Source organism: Rhinolophus sinicus, linkage group LG15, assembly GCF_036562045.2.
Source record: "Rhinolophus sinicus isolate RSC01 linkage group LG15, ASM3656204v1, whole genome shotgun sequence".
Taxonomy (NCBI): domain Eukaryota; kingdom Metazoa; phylum Chordata; class Mammalia; order Chiroptera; family Rhinolophidae; genus Rhinolophus; species Rhinolophus sinicus.
This window is the reverse complement of record NC_133764.1, coordinates 46,629,192-46,642,550: the sequence shown is the minus strand read 5'-3', so window position 1 is coordinate 46,642,550 and position 13,359 is coordinate 46,629,192. Positions and strand designations below refer to the sequence as shown.

Here is a 13,359-nt window from a genome sequence, read left to right as displayed (position 1 = left end):
GGAAGAGAGTGGTCCAGGCCCTTAAAACACAGGGGTTCTGAGGTATTAGTGGTTTTGGGGAGTAGCATCAGCTAAGAAGAAAAGGCAGCAGGAGTGGGACTCAGTCAGGTGTACTTGAACCTCATCTCCCCTCCCCTGGGGAGCTCATTTATCCCATGCAGGCTAGGTATGGGTGGGGCAGGAAGGAGAGGGTCTCTGAGCCTGCTGAGAGGTGTGAGGCTCAAACAGGCCTATCTCCAGCTGGGCAGGAACCACCCTGATGGGGGAGGCACTATGGGGCCTCATGTGGCCTCAGAACCAGAGCTTGGTGCCCAGGGAATAGGTGTCAAGCATTCCCAGGCTCAACCTCCGCGCCCCAAGCCCTCTCTCTAAGGACCACTTTGGGGGGAATCTGTGCCCCTCCCATCTAAGTCCCCCTCCCCAGACTGAAATTTGTGCAAAAGACAGGAGGAGTGGTCTGGGTTTGACCCAAGACCCTGTCTGCTTTAGGAGATTCTCTGGAGAAAGACTCCTGTACCTCAAACCCTCTAAGCCAGGCAGGCATTAATGGCAACAAGCATTTATTGAGCACCAACTCAATATAGCTTGTGTGAAGCACTGGGCTACTGAGATATAAAACAAGTAGCCACCACAGTCATGTCAGGGAGCTGGATGGGTCAATGAATCCTCCTAACAGAGGGTGGTAAGTACTGAAGCTGCGCTGCCTGGGGAGGTCAGGGAAGGCGCCCAGGAGGAGGTGTCCATCCAGGAACTATTTGACTATATAAAAGGGAGGCTCAGGGACCAGCACCCATCAGTGAAGGAGCTCATCAGAAAAAAGGGGCTCAGAAGCCATAAGTCACAGGTTATGGGGCAAAGTTCAGTCTACTTTTGGAGCAAGGGAACAATCCTGAGGGGGCTAGCTTTGCGAGAGGACTGGCCAGTCTCCTCCATCGCCTTTGTCCTGGGTTAAGGGGAGAGGGTCAAAGGTGCAGCAAGGGTCTGACTGAGGGCTCTCAGCATCACCCCTGGCTCCATGGGCTTTTGCCTACCCATCTTTGGGTGGGGCCTAGACCCAGAGTGGGAGCCCAGGGCACAGGCAAGAGAACTCGGGGAGAATCCTCGTAGTCTCATAGTGTGCTGGAGGTCAGGACAGGAGGTCAGCACAGAGGAGGGGGCTACACCTCACTGGTTCTCCCCTTCCCCCTCCCCCGTGGCACCACAAGGCACGCAGCCGCATATCACCCGTGCCAGCCCTCACCTCCCGGCAACGTCGCCGCATTCTCAGCCACGCCATCTGGCGTGCCCGCCGCTCCCCAGAACACTGCGGCGGGCGGGGTGGGGGGGTGGGGGGGAGGGGGCAGCAGGGCAGGTGCCCACCCCAGAGCCAGGAGGAAGAGGCAGGTCCCCCTCCCCCAAAATCCTTGAGGACTTGAGGTGGGACAGGGGCCTGGGGAAGGGGGTGGCAGGTGCTCTTATGCTTCAGGAGGAAGCTTCAAGCATCCCCAACTGATGGAACAGGCACCGTCTGGGCAGTGCCAGCCTGCCCCCTCCCCTTCCTCCTCCCCCAGCACAGCTAATGCCAGGAGCACAGGCCCTCAGAGGATCTCCAAATTCCTGCCTTTCCCCTCAAATCAGAGGTGGGGGTGAGAACAGGCTGCCCCTCCTGACGTTCCCACCCTCATTCTTCGCCTGCCTTCCCACCTCAGCCCAGGAGACCCCAGGAGATGGATTTATGGCTGTGGCCAGGGAATGGACACCTGGCTTCTAATCCACCTGCTCCCCATGGCTTGGCACTTTGGTGGGAAATCAAGTCTCCTCCAGCACACTTGCCCCCACCAGTCTTATTTGGGGCATGGTGGTTGTGGCGGCTGGCTAGGTGTCCTTCTGGGCGTCAGAATGGAGCGGAGCCTTTACAGATTTACGTGTGTATGTATTTATTTTGGTGGAGTAAGGAGTGTAATGAGAGCAGTTTTACAGAACATGCATCCTGTCCCCTGAGCAAGATTCCCCTAGACTGCTCAGGAATGACCTCTCCCCTCCCTCTCTCTCTGCTCCACGCTCTTAGCCCCCCTCACCTCCCTGCCCTCCCCGCCCCCCCCCCAGGACCTAAGCCTGCACAAAATGGCTGCCACCCCTCTGAGGCAGCCATTTTAGGTGCCCAGACTGTGGCCTCCCTTGGGATGGGGCTATGTCTCCATGGGAACCTCAGACCCTCAGCTCCCAGCTCCCTCCATGGGGGTGGGCAGCAGAAATGGGAGTCTTCCAAGCCTGGCTGAGGTGCCCACTATTCCCCTTTCCCTCTCAGAGACTCAGAGGGGACTAGGCCCCTCACCAACTCCCTTCCCCCAATGCCAGGGGGAGTAACAGATGGCATCTCTGGGTGTCCTTCTCCTTCCGTCTTCTTCCTTCCATTTCTGGCTGTTTCTGTCTCTCTGTCACTGCATCTCTGCATCTCTGGGTGTACAGAGGAGCATGTATGTCCCTGTATGTTCATGCTTGTTTGTGTGTATGTGGACACGTGTGTGTTGTACCTCTTTGAAGCCGATATCTAAGGCGGGCCCATCCCACACCTCCCTCTGTTCCAATTTTCCCCTGTTTTTTTTTAATTGTATCTTCCAAAAAAAAAAGTTGAAATGTGTCGAGTGAGAAAAACTTGTTCCATTTTTCCAAAGGAAGAAAAGACAGGGGCAGGAAACAGACTGGGAGAGATGAAGTTCCCCATACTCCCAGGTATCCCCCCACTCCCACCCCACAGGCCTCCTTCTCTGCGGGGCTTAAAGGGGCTTCTCAGACCCACAGAGCTGAGGTCATTCTTGACAGGAGACAGGGGAGGGATGCAAGGACCTCTCAAGGGGTCCCCAATCCTGAGCAAGATTCTGCCTCCTGCCTCTGACCTGGAGCTAATAGGGGCCTGTGAGGCTTAACCCAGCCCTCAGTGTCCAAGGAGAGGAGGGGATACCCCCAAAGGAGCCTTCATTCACCTACTCATCCATTCATTCACCCACTGACTCAACAAAAATTCAGCTTCTATATTGACAAAGCATTCTGAATGTGTGTGTGTGTGGGGGTACGTGTATGAAATTAATATTGTAGTGCATGTTGCAGTTTACAAGGTAACTTTAATAAAAATGAGAGCTGGGGGTGGTGGTAGAAGAGGGTAAAGGGAGTCAAATATATGGTGATGGAAGGAGAACTGACTGGGTGGTGAATACACAATGGGATATATAGAGGATGTATTACAGAATTGTACACTTGAAACCTATGTAATTTTACTAACCATTGTCATCCCAATAAATTTTAATTAAAAAAATAATGAGAGCTGGCATTTTCTGAAGGCTCATTATATTGCTGGCCCTGTGCTAAACTCATTACATGTAGAACTAACAACAGCTCTATGAAGTGTAGCAATAATTATCCCCATTTTACAGATGGGGAACTCAAGACTGGAAGATGTTACGTAACTTGCCAGAGGCATTCATCATTCTTTAAAGCTGGTAAGTGGGGTTGGCCAGGAATCAGAGCCCAAAGCATGTGCAGGTAACCAAAATGCCATACAACTGGGGGAGAGGGCTCAAGAAGAGCCACATGTCAGGATTGAAGACTCCACTCTCAGTAAAGGGACAGTAAAGCCCTCAAAGCTGTGTCCAAATTTGAACAGGGGCCTGCCCAGCATACCTGAGTCTCTGCCCCACCTGAGGCCTATCCTTTGGCTTCTCTTTCTGCCATGACCAGAAGTCCCCAGATCCTTTGCCCTAGGCAGGATTCTACCTTCTCAGACCCAGGACCCACTGTCAGCTGGGAGACTCTGAAGCAGATTGTGGGGCTGTAGAAGGAGCACTGGGCGGGGAGTCAAGTCCCTGGGTTCTGCTCTCCACATGTGTGTTCCTGGCAAGTCACTTCTCCTCTATGGGCCTCTGTGAAAGGAGGACTTGGGACTGTTCTGAGGCTCCTTCTGCTTCCAGCCAGGAGCCTCGGACAGCTCCATCCCCGCTTCTCCAAGGTTTCCTTAGCTATTGTGTGTGCCTCTATTTAGAACCGAATTCACTCTACCAAGCATCAGCTCAGTGTCTTACCAGCCCAAGACCCGCTCTGGGGGTTCCTAGAGGGAGTAAACTGTATCTGTACAGGTTGGGGGGGAAGTGCCCATCTTTGCACCCCTGCGGTACTCAGCACATGGTTGATTGACATCAAAGTGTGTGTGCTTAAGGTATACCTGAGGTTGTCTTTGCATAGAGTGGGGAGGGTCAGGAAATGTGGGTCTGAAACACACAGATGCCTGAGTCAGGGTGTGGGCAAGGGTCTCCCTACACCTGGCTGTGATTACCTGCTCACACACATGTGTCTATCTGAGTAGGGGTGTGTATCCATTTTCTGTGCCACAGAATGAGGAACAGGTGTGTGTGTGTGTGTGTGTGTGTGTGTGTGTGTGTGTTGTGTGTTGTGTGTGTCTGTGTATGTCTAAAGCTACCTCCCTCAACCTATGCCATTTGCATCTGTGTCTGGCCCAGTGAGAGGGCTGAAAGGTGAGCTGTAGGATAAAACAGCAATTTCCTACCTTCTTTATCAAGACACCTGTCTGACCCACCTCCCCTTGGTCACTCTCAGGACTGCTGGAGTTGGCTTCAGTATTTTTTTTTTTTTTTGCAAGGGGAGGAGAATGCTTGGTCTCCTCCAGGAACTTTAGGCAATTCCCAGCCCCTTATCCCCTCAACTAAGCAAACCAGGAGGCCAGGAGAGAAAGATGCTGGTGGAATGGTCACTTGTCTAGCAGGGGGAGAGGATGTCAGCAGGTGAGGACTGAGAGGTTTCGAGGTTAGGAATCCATACTGAGACCCTCTCTCCCACCCCAGATGGAGGGTGCAGAGGCTCATCCCAGGGGTTCCTCTCTACCCCCCACCTCAACATTCATAGGCCCCCAAACACACAAGGAAATCTCCCATCGGCTGACTCCACAGATATACACATGTCCCCACAGACACACACGCCCATGCAGAGACACAGACATCCAGGCAAGTCTTTCCTTTTCTCTGTCTTTCCCTTGGTTTGAATTTCGTTCAGCCACATATGCTGTGTGTGCGTGAGGGTGGGTGGGGGAGGGGCAGACAGGGATGAGGGATGGCATGGTGCCAACATCTACCTATGGGGCTTGGGCCAGGGATGCCCTCCATGCCTACCCTGGGAGGGGGCCTCAGCGGTCCCTTTGTGGCCTCAGGGATCCTCCTGGAGGGTGGGCGCAAGCATAGAGGTCCCTTTTCCAGACCCCAGGGGTTTGGTCCCTGACCCACCTTTTGGGGGTCTGCAAGGGAAAACATGGATAGAGTAGGACCCTGGAGGGAGCACAGAATTTGGGGCCACCACAAAACCCAAATTTCTAGCCTTGCTAACCCCTTGTTCCCATGTGGGGAGCTCTATATCCAAGGGGGGCAACTCCTCCCACTTCCCTCTCAATCCCTGCTTTCCCTGCGTTGGGCGGGGAGGGGAGGGCGGCAGAGATATTTATTTATTTCCTTTATTTATTTAATTTTTTTTTTTTTTTGGAGTAGAGAGTGACAGATGGCGGCGGGTCCCGGGGGAGCCGGCTCTCCCCCAATGCAGACGCATGCCAATCACCGTCTCTCATGTGATAGCTGCTGCCCGTGACGTGCCAAGCCCATATGGCCTGGCATAGAGGCTGGTACCCCGCCTGGTAGAGATGCCACACTCGCTCCGCGGTTCGCATGGCGCTCTGAAGACGCCGGCGCCCGCCGCCTTGAGGAGCCGCTGCCCCCGCTCCCTGAAGATGGGGGAACAATGAAATAAGCGAGAAGATTCCTCTTCTCCCCCCTCTCTCTCTTGCCCCCTCCCCCCTCCCCTCCCCTCTCCCCTTGACTCCTCTCCGAGGTAAGTTGTCCGAAAGGAAGCTAGATTTGACCCGCCGGTTGGGGGGGTGGGGAGGGCGGCTGCTTCGGCCGACAGGAGGGCCCCCAAATTCCCCCTTCCTGGGAAATGCCCCCTCATGGGGTGGGCATCGGAGGCTCCCCGGGTTTCCTCTCCCCTAGGAGCTGCAGCTCGGGGGGCTGCGGAGGGAGGCGTCTCTGCCTGCGATGGGCTGGGGGGGAGCAGGATCATGGGGGGGGGCGTGAGGAAGCTGAGATGGGACCTCCCCATGGTTGTCCTGGAGGAGCCTGCGACCTTTCCCCATCATCAAAAAAAGAGAGAAGCAAACAAACAAATTTGTATTTTCCCCCATCAATCCCGAAATACAACGAGATCTGAAGAGCAGTGTGGGAGGGAGGCAGTTTGAAGCGGGGACGGGGGTCCCTGACCGCACAGGAGACGGATGGGGCTCGCTTCTCTCAGTGTCCTCCCTACGCCCGGGTTCCTCAGCCCTCGCCGCCCGGAGCCGGTTCCGGGAGCTGGGGACACAAGGCGAGAGGAGACGATCCTCCCGCCTCTGGAACTGGGGCTGCGGGGGTGGGGGCCGAGCTGAGGGCGGCGCGCGGCCAAGTTGCAAATTGGATTAGGGAGCGTGGGGGTGAGAGCCACGGGAGAGGTGGGGAGCGGGGCCGAGGGGCCGGGGCCGCCAGAGCCGCCAAGCGGGGCAGCTGTCCCCACCGGCGGCCGTCCAGCCTTCTTCCACCGCCGGGAGAGGAGAGGCTTTCAGGGCGAGCGCGCCACCTCCCCCGGCGAAGATAATCTGTTCGCTGAAGCCCCTGCTCAGCCCCTGTCCTGACACGGAGAAAAGCCAAAGGCCGGGAGCGAGCCCTCGTTCAGGCCCAGCGCCCGGGAAAGGGCCTGGGCCGAGATCCGGGCGGCCCCGCGGGCCGGCTGGGGCTGGGGGGTCTGGGCGGGGCAGGCGGAGGAGGTGGGCATCCAGGGCCCCTTAGGCAGGAACCCGCACGGGACTGGGGGTGGAGGTGGGGAGGGGGAGGCGGCATGACCCCAGCGCGCCCCTCACTCTGTGCTGTGTCTCCCCTTCCCGCCCGCCGGGCGCCCTCAGGCACCATGCTGACCCGCCTGTTCAGCGAGCCCGGTCTCCTCTCGGACGTGCCCAAGTTCGCCAGCTGGGGCGACGGCGACGACGACGAACCGAGGAGCGACAAGGGCGACGCGCCGCCGCCGCCTCCGCCTCCGCCGGGACCGGGGGCTCCAGGGCCCGCCCGGGCCGCCAAGCCAATCCCTCTCCGAGCAGACGAGGTGACGGAGGCCGCGCTGGCTGAGGTCAAGGAGGAAGGCGAGCTGGGGGGCGAGGAGGAAGAGGAGGAGGAGGAGGAGGAAGGGCTGGACGAGGCCGAGGGCGAGCGGCCCAAGAAGCGCGGGCCCAAGAAGCGCAAGATGACCAAGGCGCGCCTGGAGCGCTCCAAGCTGCGGCGGCAGAAGGCGAACGCGCGGGAGCGGAACCGCATGCACGACCTGAACGCGGCGCTGGACAACCTGCGCAAGGTGGTGCCCTGCTACTCCAAGACGCAGAAGCTGTCCAAGATCGAGACGCTGCGCCTGGCCAAGAACTACATCTGGGCCCTGTCGGAGATCCTGCGCTCGGGCAAACGGCCCGACCTGGTGTCCTACGTGCAGACGCTGTGCAAGGGTCTGTCGCAGCCCACCACCAACCTGGTGGCCGGCTGCCTGCAGCTCAACTCGCGCAACTTCCTCACCGAGCAGGGCGCGGACGGCACGGGCCGCTTCCACGGCTCCGGAGGCCCGTTCGCCATGCACCCCTACCCGTATCCGTGCTCGCGCCTGGCGGGCGCACAGTGCCAGGCGGCGGGCGGCCTGGGCGGCGGCGCGGCGCACGCCCTGCGGACCCACGGCTACTGTGCCGCCTACGAGACGCTGTATGCGGCGGCGGGCGGCGGCGGCGCCAGCCCGGACTACAACAGCTCCGAGTACGAGGGCCCGCTTAGCCCCCCGCTCTGTCTCAATGGCAACTTCTCGCTCAAGCAGGACTCGTCGCCCGACCACGAGAAGAGCTACCATTACTCTATGCACTACTCAGCGCTGCCCGGCTCGCGGCCCACGGGCCACGGGCTGGTCTTCGGCTCGTCCGCGGTGCGCGGGGGCGTCCACTCCGAGAATCTCTTGTCTTACGATATGCACCTTCACCACGACCGGGGCCCCATGTACGAGGAGCTCAACGCGTTTTTCCATAACTGAGACCTCGCGCCCGCCCCTTTCTTTTTCTTTTGCCTTTGCCCGCACCCCTATCTCCTGCCCTCCGAGCGCAGGGGCACCCCAACCTACCCTGGCGCAGGGCGCGGGGTGCGGGCCGCCGGTCCCGCCGCTCTCCTGGGCAGCGCGGTCCTTTTACCTGTGGGTGGCCCGTCCCAGGGGCCTCTCTTCCCCCAGGGGACTCGCCTTCTCTCTCCCCAAGGGGTTCCCTCCTCCTCGTTCCCAGGGAGTACTTCTCCAGGGACCCTCTTCGGGCATTCCCTGGAGACCCCACCCCAATTCCTAATCCCTACACTTAGGTTTCCTCCCCCCTCCCCCCTGCAGGCCCAGAGGCGTTGGTAAGGGGGCAGCTGAGCTGTGGGATAGCTTTCCTTCTATTATTATTATTATTATTATTATTATTATTATTATTTCTTTTAAATCAAACACCGAGCTGCTGAGGCAGAAAGGAGCCGGGCGTCCCCTCTTTCCTGAAGAGGGCAGAAGTCAGGGTGCCCCAGCCTGGACCTGGAACGCCCTCACCCCCAACCTTTAGTCTCAGCGTTTTGTGATTTTAATTTTGGCGGGAGGGAATGTGGATTGAGAGGAAAGAGAGAAGCCAAGACAATTTGTAACTAGAATCCGTTTTCCCCTTTTTTAAGCAAACAAACATACAAAAAAAAAAAAAAAAAAAAGCAAATAGGCGACGGAGGCTGAACGCAGAGTCCGGATCGGAGAGAAAACGCAGTAAGAACTTTTAGAAGCAATAAAAGGCAAAAATAAATACATAAATAAATAAAATTACTACTACCAATAATAAAAAGACAGATATCTATGCAAGGAGGTTCTGACTGAGCCTAGCGGCCCGGCCCGGCCCCGGGATGCCCCTCTCGGCCCGCGGGCCGCGCCGCCCACGCGCGGATTTGTGCACTTTGGTGAAGTGGGGGCCAGCGTCGCCCCCTCCTCCTCCCCAGGTTCTTACAATCAGTGACTCGGAAATTTGGGGCCCCAGTGCCACTGCCCCCACCCGCCCCATCCCCGTTGTGCGTCATGCTGTTTTTTAAAAACCTGTTTCCAAATTTGTATGGAATGGCAAACTGTTGGGGGGGTCGGTTTGGGGAGGGAGGGTTTGCATGAGAGACACACACGCACAGCACACCGCACGCACACGCAGGCCGGGCGCGGGCGTCCAGGGGCAGAAGGAGAACTCGCAGGCCCCCCTCCCCACACGCACCTCTACCCTTTCCCGGGGTGAGGGTGGAGACCGAGATCTGGGGCAGCCCCTCCTTTGCCCGACTGTGCCCCGGCAGGCACAAGACACCCGGCGATTTCCGGTGGCTTGGAGAAGGGGTTTTTGTCCGAGTTGTCCTCTTGACTCAGGCTGGCAGGTGGGCAGGGAGAGGGCAAAAGAAGAACCTCTCCCCACCGGAGGCAGGAGATCAGGCATCCAGACACACGATGCAAAAATGCAAACCCACAGGCGACACACCCACACACTCACACGCAATTTTACCTTCCTCTTCTAGCGAAGATGAAACTCCCGTCGGACACCCGAAGTGCATTGCGTGTTTCTGTTCAGTTTAATGACTATTAATAAATATTTATGTAAATGAGATGCAAAGCCGGACCCGATTTCTCAGGGTGGCCTCATTTCATTCGGGGGATTGAGCTGGGCTCCGGGTGCTGGAGGTAGAGTCAAGTGATTGTGCAGAGGCCAGGTAGAGGGACCCTGGACATTCCTGGGTGGGATTCCCACCCTATAACCCCCTTCACAGCCACCCACTGGGCACCAAAACAGCTACATGCACTGCCCCTCCCAGACCTTACACATACACACACGCCCCAGCACCAAGCATTGCACTAAGCTCCTTACACTCTTTCAGTTCCCAAACAGGCACATGCACCTCCATTGAAAACAAAATACCTTTTCATCAATGAAAAATCACCAAGTTGGCAGCAGCTGGTCATTTTACAATCCTCTGCACACTGTTGCAAAAACCAAGTGAGCAGAGCTAAGGAGACAGCCATCTGAGCCAGCAAGGACATTTTTAAATAAAAGACTTATAAGGTCATGAGGATGAAATATTAATGGAGGAAGTCTTTTCAGTCTTAAATTCGTGCTTCAGTGGACTCGGGAATGGGCCGGATTTTAGCCTCAGGAACATTGAAATTTGAATGGGGTGTTGCTAAGGTTAAAGGAACACCCCAGAGCTCTGTTAGGATGCCTGAGCCCAGGCACCCACCCAACCACGAACTTCCCCTGCCAGGGCAGTGGGAATGCCCCCGTCCACACCAGGACAGCCTCCTTCCTGCCAGGTGAGGCTCCGCACTGAGGGAAACCCTTAACCTCGGGGGGCGGAGAAAAGGCGCCCTGTGGAGGAGCCTGTCCTGCCAAGCCGCTTCCCCGTCTCAAACAAGGTAGCCTCACCGTTCGCTTTGTCGCAGCCTCAGGGCCAGAGGCGTCTCTGAATTGACTTCCCTGAAAGATCCCGCCCCCCCGCCCCACACACAGCAGTGCCCACTAGACTCCTGGAATATTTGGAGAGGGAGTCAAATCCTGAAGACCCCCCTCCTAAAGCCTGAACGCACTTAGGATAGTAGGCTGTTTCTAATGCTGCTTACTTAAATTATTGTGTGTTTGTGTATGTTTTAAAAACACTGTCGAGCGTTTTCGGGCTGAAATGGGGTTGTAGTGTTGGGTTTGGGGCTTAAGGTCAGGCGTGCTTTTAAAGGCTGGATCCCAAATCCCAAAATGAGAGCGCCCTGACAAAAAGCGGGGAAAGGAAAGGTAGTTGAAGAAGGAAACCCTACATGCAAATGAGTGCATCTGATTACACCGTCTGACCTTCAGCTTGGCGGGCCTCTTAGATGACCACCTCCAAACCCCCTCAGTCTCCCGTAGAGACTACGCTCTCCCCTCTCCACCTGAGGACGTTTGCGGGCGGAGAGGTGACAGAGCCGGGAGCTGTCCGATGCTGGGTGCTGACTCGTGTCGCCTCGCGCTTTCCCGCCACAGAGGGATCCCGCGCGTGTCTGGCCCCGGGGAGAGCCGCACAGCGTGAGGTTCTCCTCAATGCCCGGCCGGAATTCTGGGTGGAATTCTCCCTCATTTTCCAGAGAATTTCACTGGAATTCTTTCAAAAATTCACTGCCTTCTTTGGAATTCTCATAAGATCGCCTCTCTAGAGAGAATAAGAACCGGGTCCTTTATCCCTAGAATTCGCCCCTGTCGGTGGTGTAAAGGGATCTTGTAGACCTCTTAGTCACCCCTATTCTTGGGAGAAAGGGGCTGACCCACCTTCCTTCTTCCTCACTTCTTGCGTGGAGTACGGAGCAAGGAGCACATCCCAGACCCGAATCTGAAGGAGTCTAGTCTGCTCATGGCACGGGGCAAGGCCAGGCAGGGGTACCTGGAAAGAAAAGCAACTCGGCACACATCTCGAGGCCTGAGTCTTAACCTGCCCTGGGAGCAAGGTTAATTGGGCTTCTCTCGCACTCAGCCGGTTTTCCAGAACCCGCTCTGAAGTCCAGGGCTGGGCGGCATCCAGGTGGCTTAGGGCTGGAAGCAAAAGACCCCTCCACGTTGTCTCGCCTGGCCAGACCACAGACTCCCAATCTAAGATTTGCTCTTCAGTCTGCTCCATGTGTCTCAATTCTGCTTTTAAAGCCGGATTCTAGCCCCTGTCGAAGGACATTGATGACTCTTGGGCCACTGCATCTGTGGTTGCCTCAGGCGGGCCGTTGGGCCCCTTTTGGGTCAGGAATCCGGTGTGCATTGGCTTTTTGTGAATCTGTCCACAGGAGCTGCCTTTCCCCCAATTCCTGACCCTTCTCCCACACTTCCTGCACTCTGGCTGTGCTCTATCCTCCCATCATCACCTTCCTTCCCCACCCTCAACTTCCCTGGTGATATGAACAGAAGAAGACGTGCATGGACACGAGGCCCCAAACTCCCCCTCACAGGTCTTTTCGCTCTCTCTTGCTCTCCCGTTTGCACTCACACACAGGGAGAAGCTCCTGGAACAGAAGGAGGTGTGGGGGTGTAGGGGAAGGAGAAGGCACAACAAGGACCGAGTGGTGGGAGAGCGAGTGCAAGGGGGAGAAGTCACAGAGAGGACACCTTCTTGCCCCAGCCTGAGCTGTGGGGATCGCCAAGGAGGCACCAGCGGCTCTGCTCCAACCCGTGGGCTGCCGAACCCCATCAGGAGGGCTTCTTTCACTTGATTTTCCCACCCCCATCAAAGGCCAGTGTTTGGAAATGACAAGGAAAACGAGATGTCTGAGTCCAGGCCATCGGTCCATCAGGGGGAAAGGAAGGAAAAGGCTTTGCTACTTCTCCCATATCCGTTGAACCCCATTCCAGCCATGATCTGGATGGTAAGCGCCTGACCCCTAGTGAATCTTCAATGAACTCCCATCTCTGATTTCATCACCCAGAGGGACAGCCCAATAAACCACTGAGCACCATCCAGGAACATTGAGCCCCGTTGGAGTCAGCAGCAGGGAAGCCCTGACACTCCCTGGATTCCAATGGGTTGTGTTGCTCCTCTTTTCCCCTTTGTGGGAAAGTCCACAGACTGTGAATGCAGTGGCCAGAGATTTCTTTCCCTCTTGGGTGACCGTTGTTTCCGCCTCTTCCCCAGAATCTGCAACCCGAAGTTGCCTGCTCCTTGGAGGAATCTGTTGATTTGAAGGGACCCTGAAACTGAAGGATAGGGATGGAGTCCACAGTTTAGTTCTCAAGGAAAGGACAGTGCAGGCCAGGCCGGGTCCATCTCAGCCTCCACTTCCACTCTCGGTCCCCTTTGTGACAATAGGGGGTCAGCCCAGGACTCCACACTTGACCTGCTCTTCTGTGCTCAAAGGAGAAAGCTTCTTTTTTCAAAATGTGGGAGGGGCCAGAAAGGCCTTGGCTGTCATAAAAGGCTTCCCAGTTCACAGCCCAGGACACGGTCACTTTTCTTTCTTCGGGGCTGGGGCACCCAGGCACTGGCCGCAGGCCTAGAGGGGAATTGATTTGGGCTGTGAGAAACCTTGAAAACCGGCTCCTCTTCCAAATCCTGAAGCGGCTTCTGTCCCACATCTTTACAAATTTTGGACAATTTTCCTGGTGAGAAGTGATAAGGGCACAGACACCTCCCTCAGGCTGTTTTCTCTCTGAAACTTTCCCCATCCTAAAGCACTGGGACCTCCCGGAAGTGCCAGCGCAGAAAGGCCCGACACCAAGGCTGTGCTCACAAGAAGGAGGGT

The 13,359-nt window shown here is 56.6% G+C and overlaps 1 protein-coding gene across 2 annotated transcripts; it reads left to right on the top strand.

Moving 5' to 3' along the window:
• The first annotated feature begins 5,538 nt into the window (after positions 1–5,538).
• NEUROD2 (neuronal differentiation 2) lies at positions 5,539–9,722 on the top strand. 2 transcript variants are annotated; one of them, XM_074319451.1, is made up of 2 exons: positions 5,539–5,862; positions 6,962–9,722. In XM_074319451.1, exon 2 carries the CDS (start codon positions 6,967–6,969, stop codon positions 8,113–8,115), a length of 1,149 nt encoding a protein of 382 aa, XP_074175552.1. In that variant the 5' UTR covers positions 5,539–5,862; positions 6,962–6,966; the 3' UTR covers positions 8,116–9,722. The 2 variants fall into 2 exon arrangements, with proteins under 2 accessions (XP_074175552.1, XP_074175553.1); XM_074319452.1 differs by lacking the exon at positions 5,539–5,862 and adding an exon at positions 6,534–6,826.
• Positions 9,723–13,359: the final 3,637 nt, after the last annotated feature.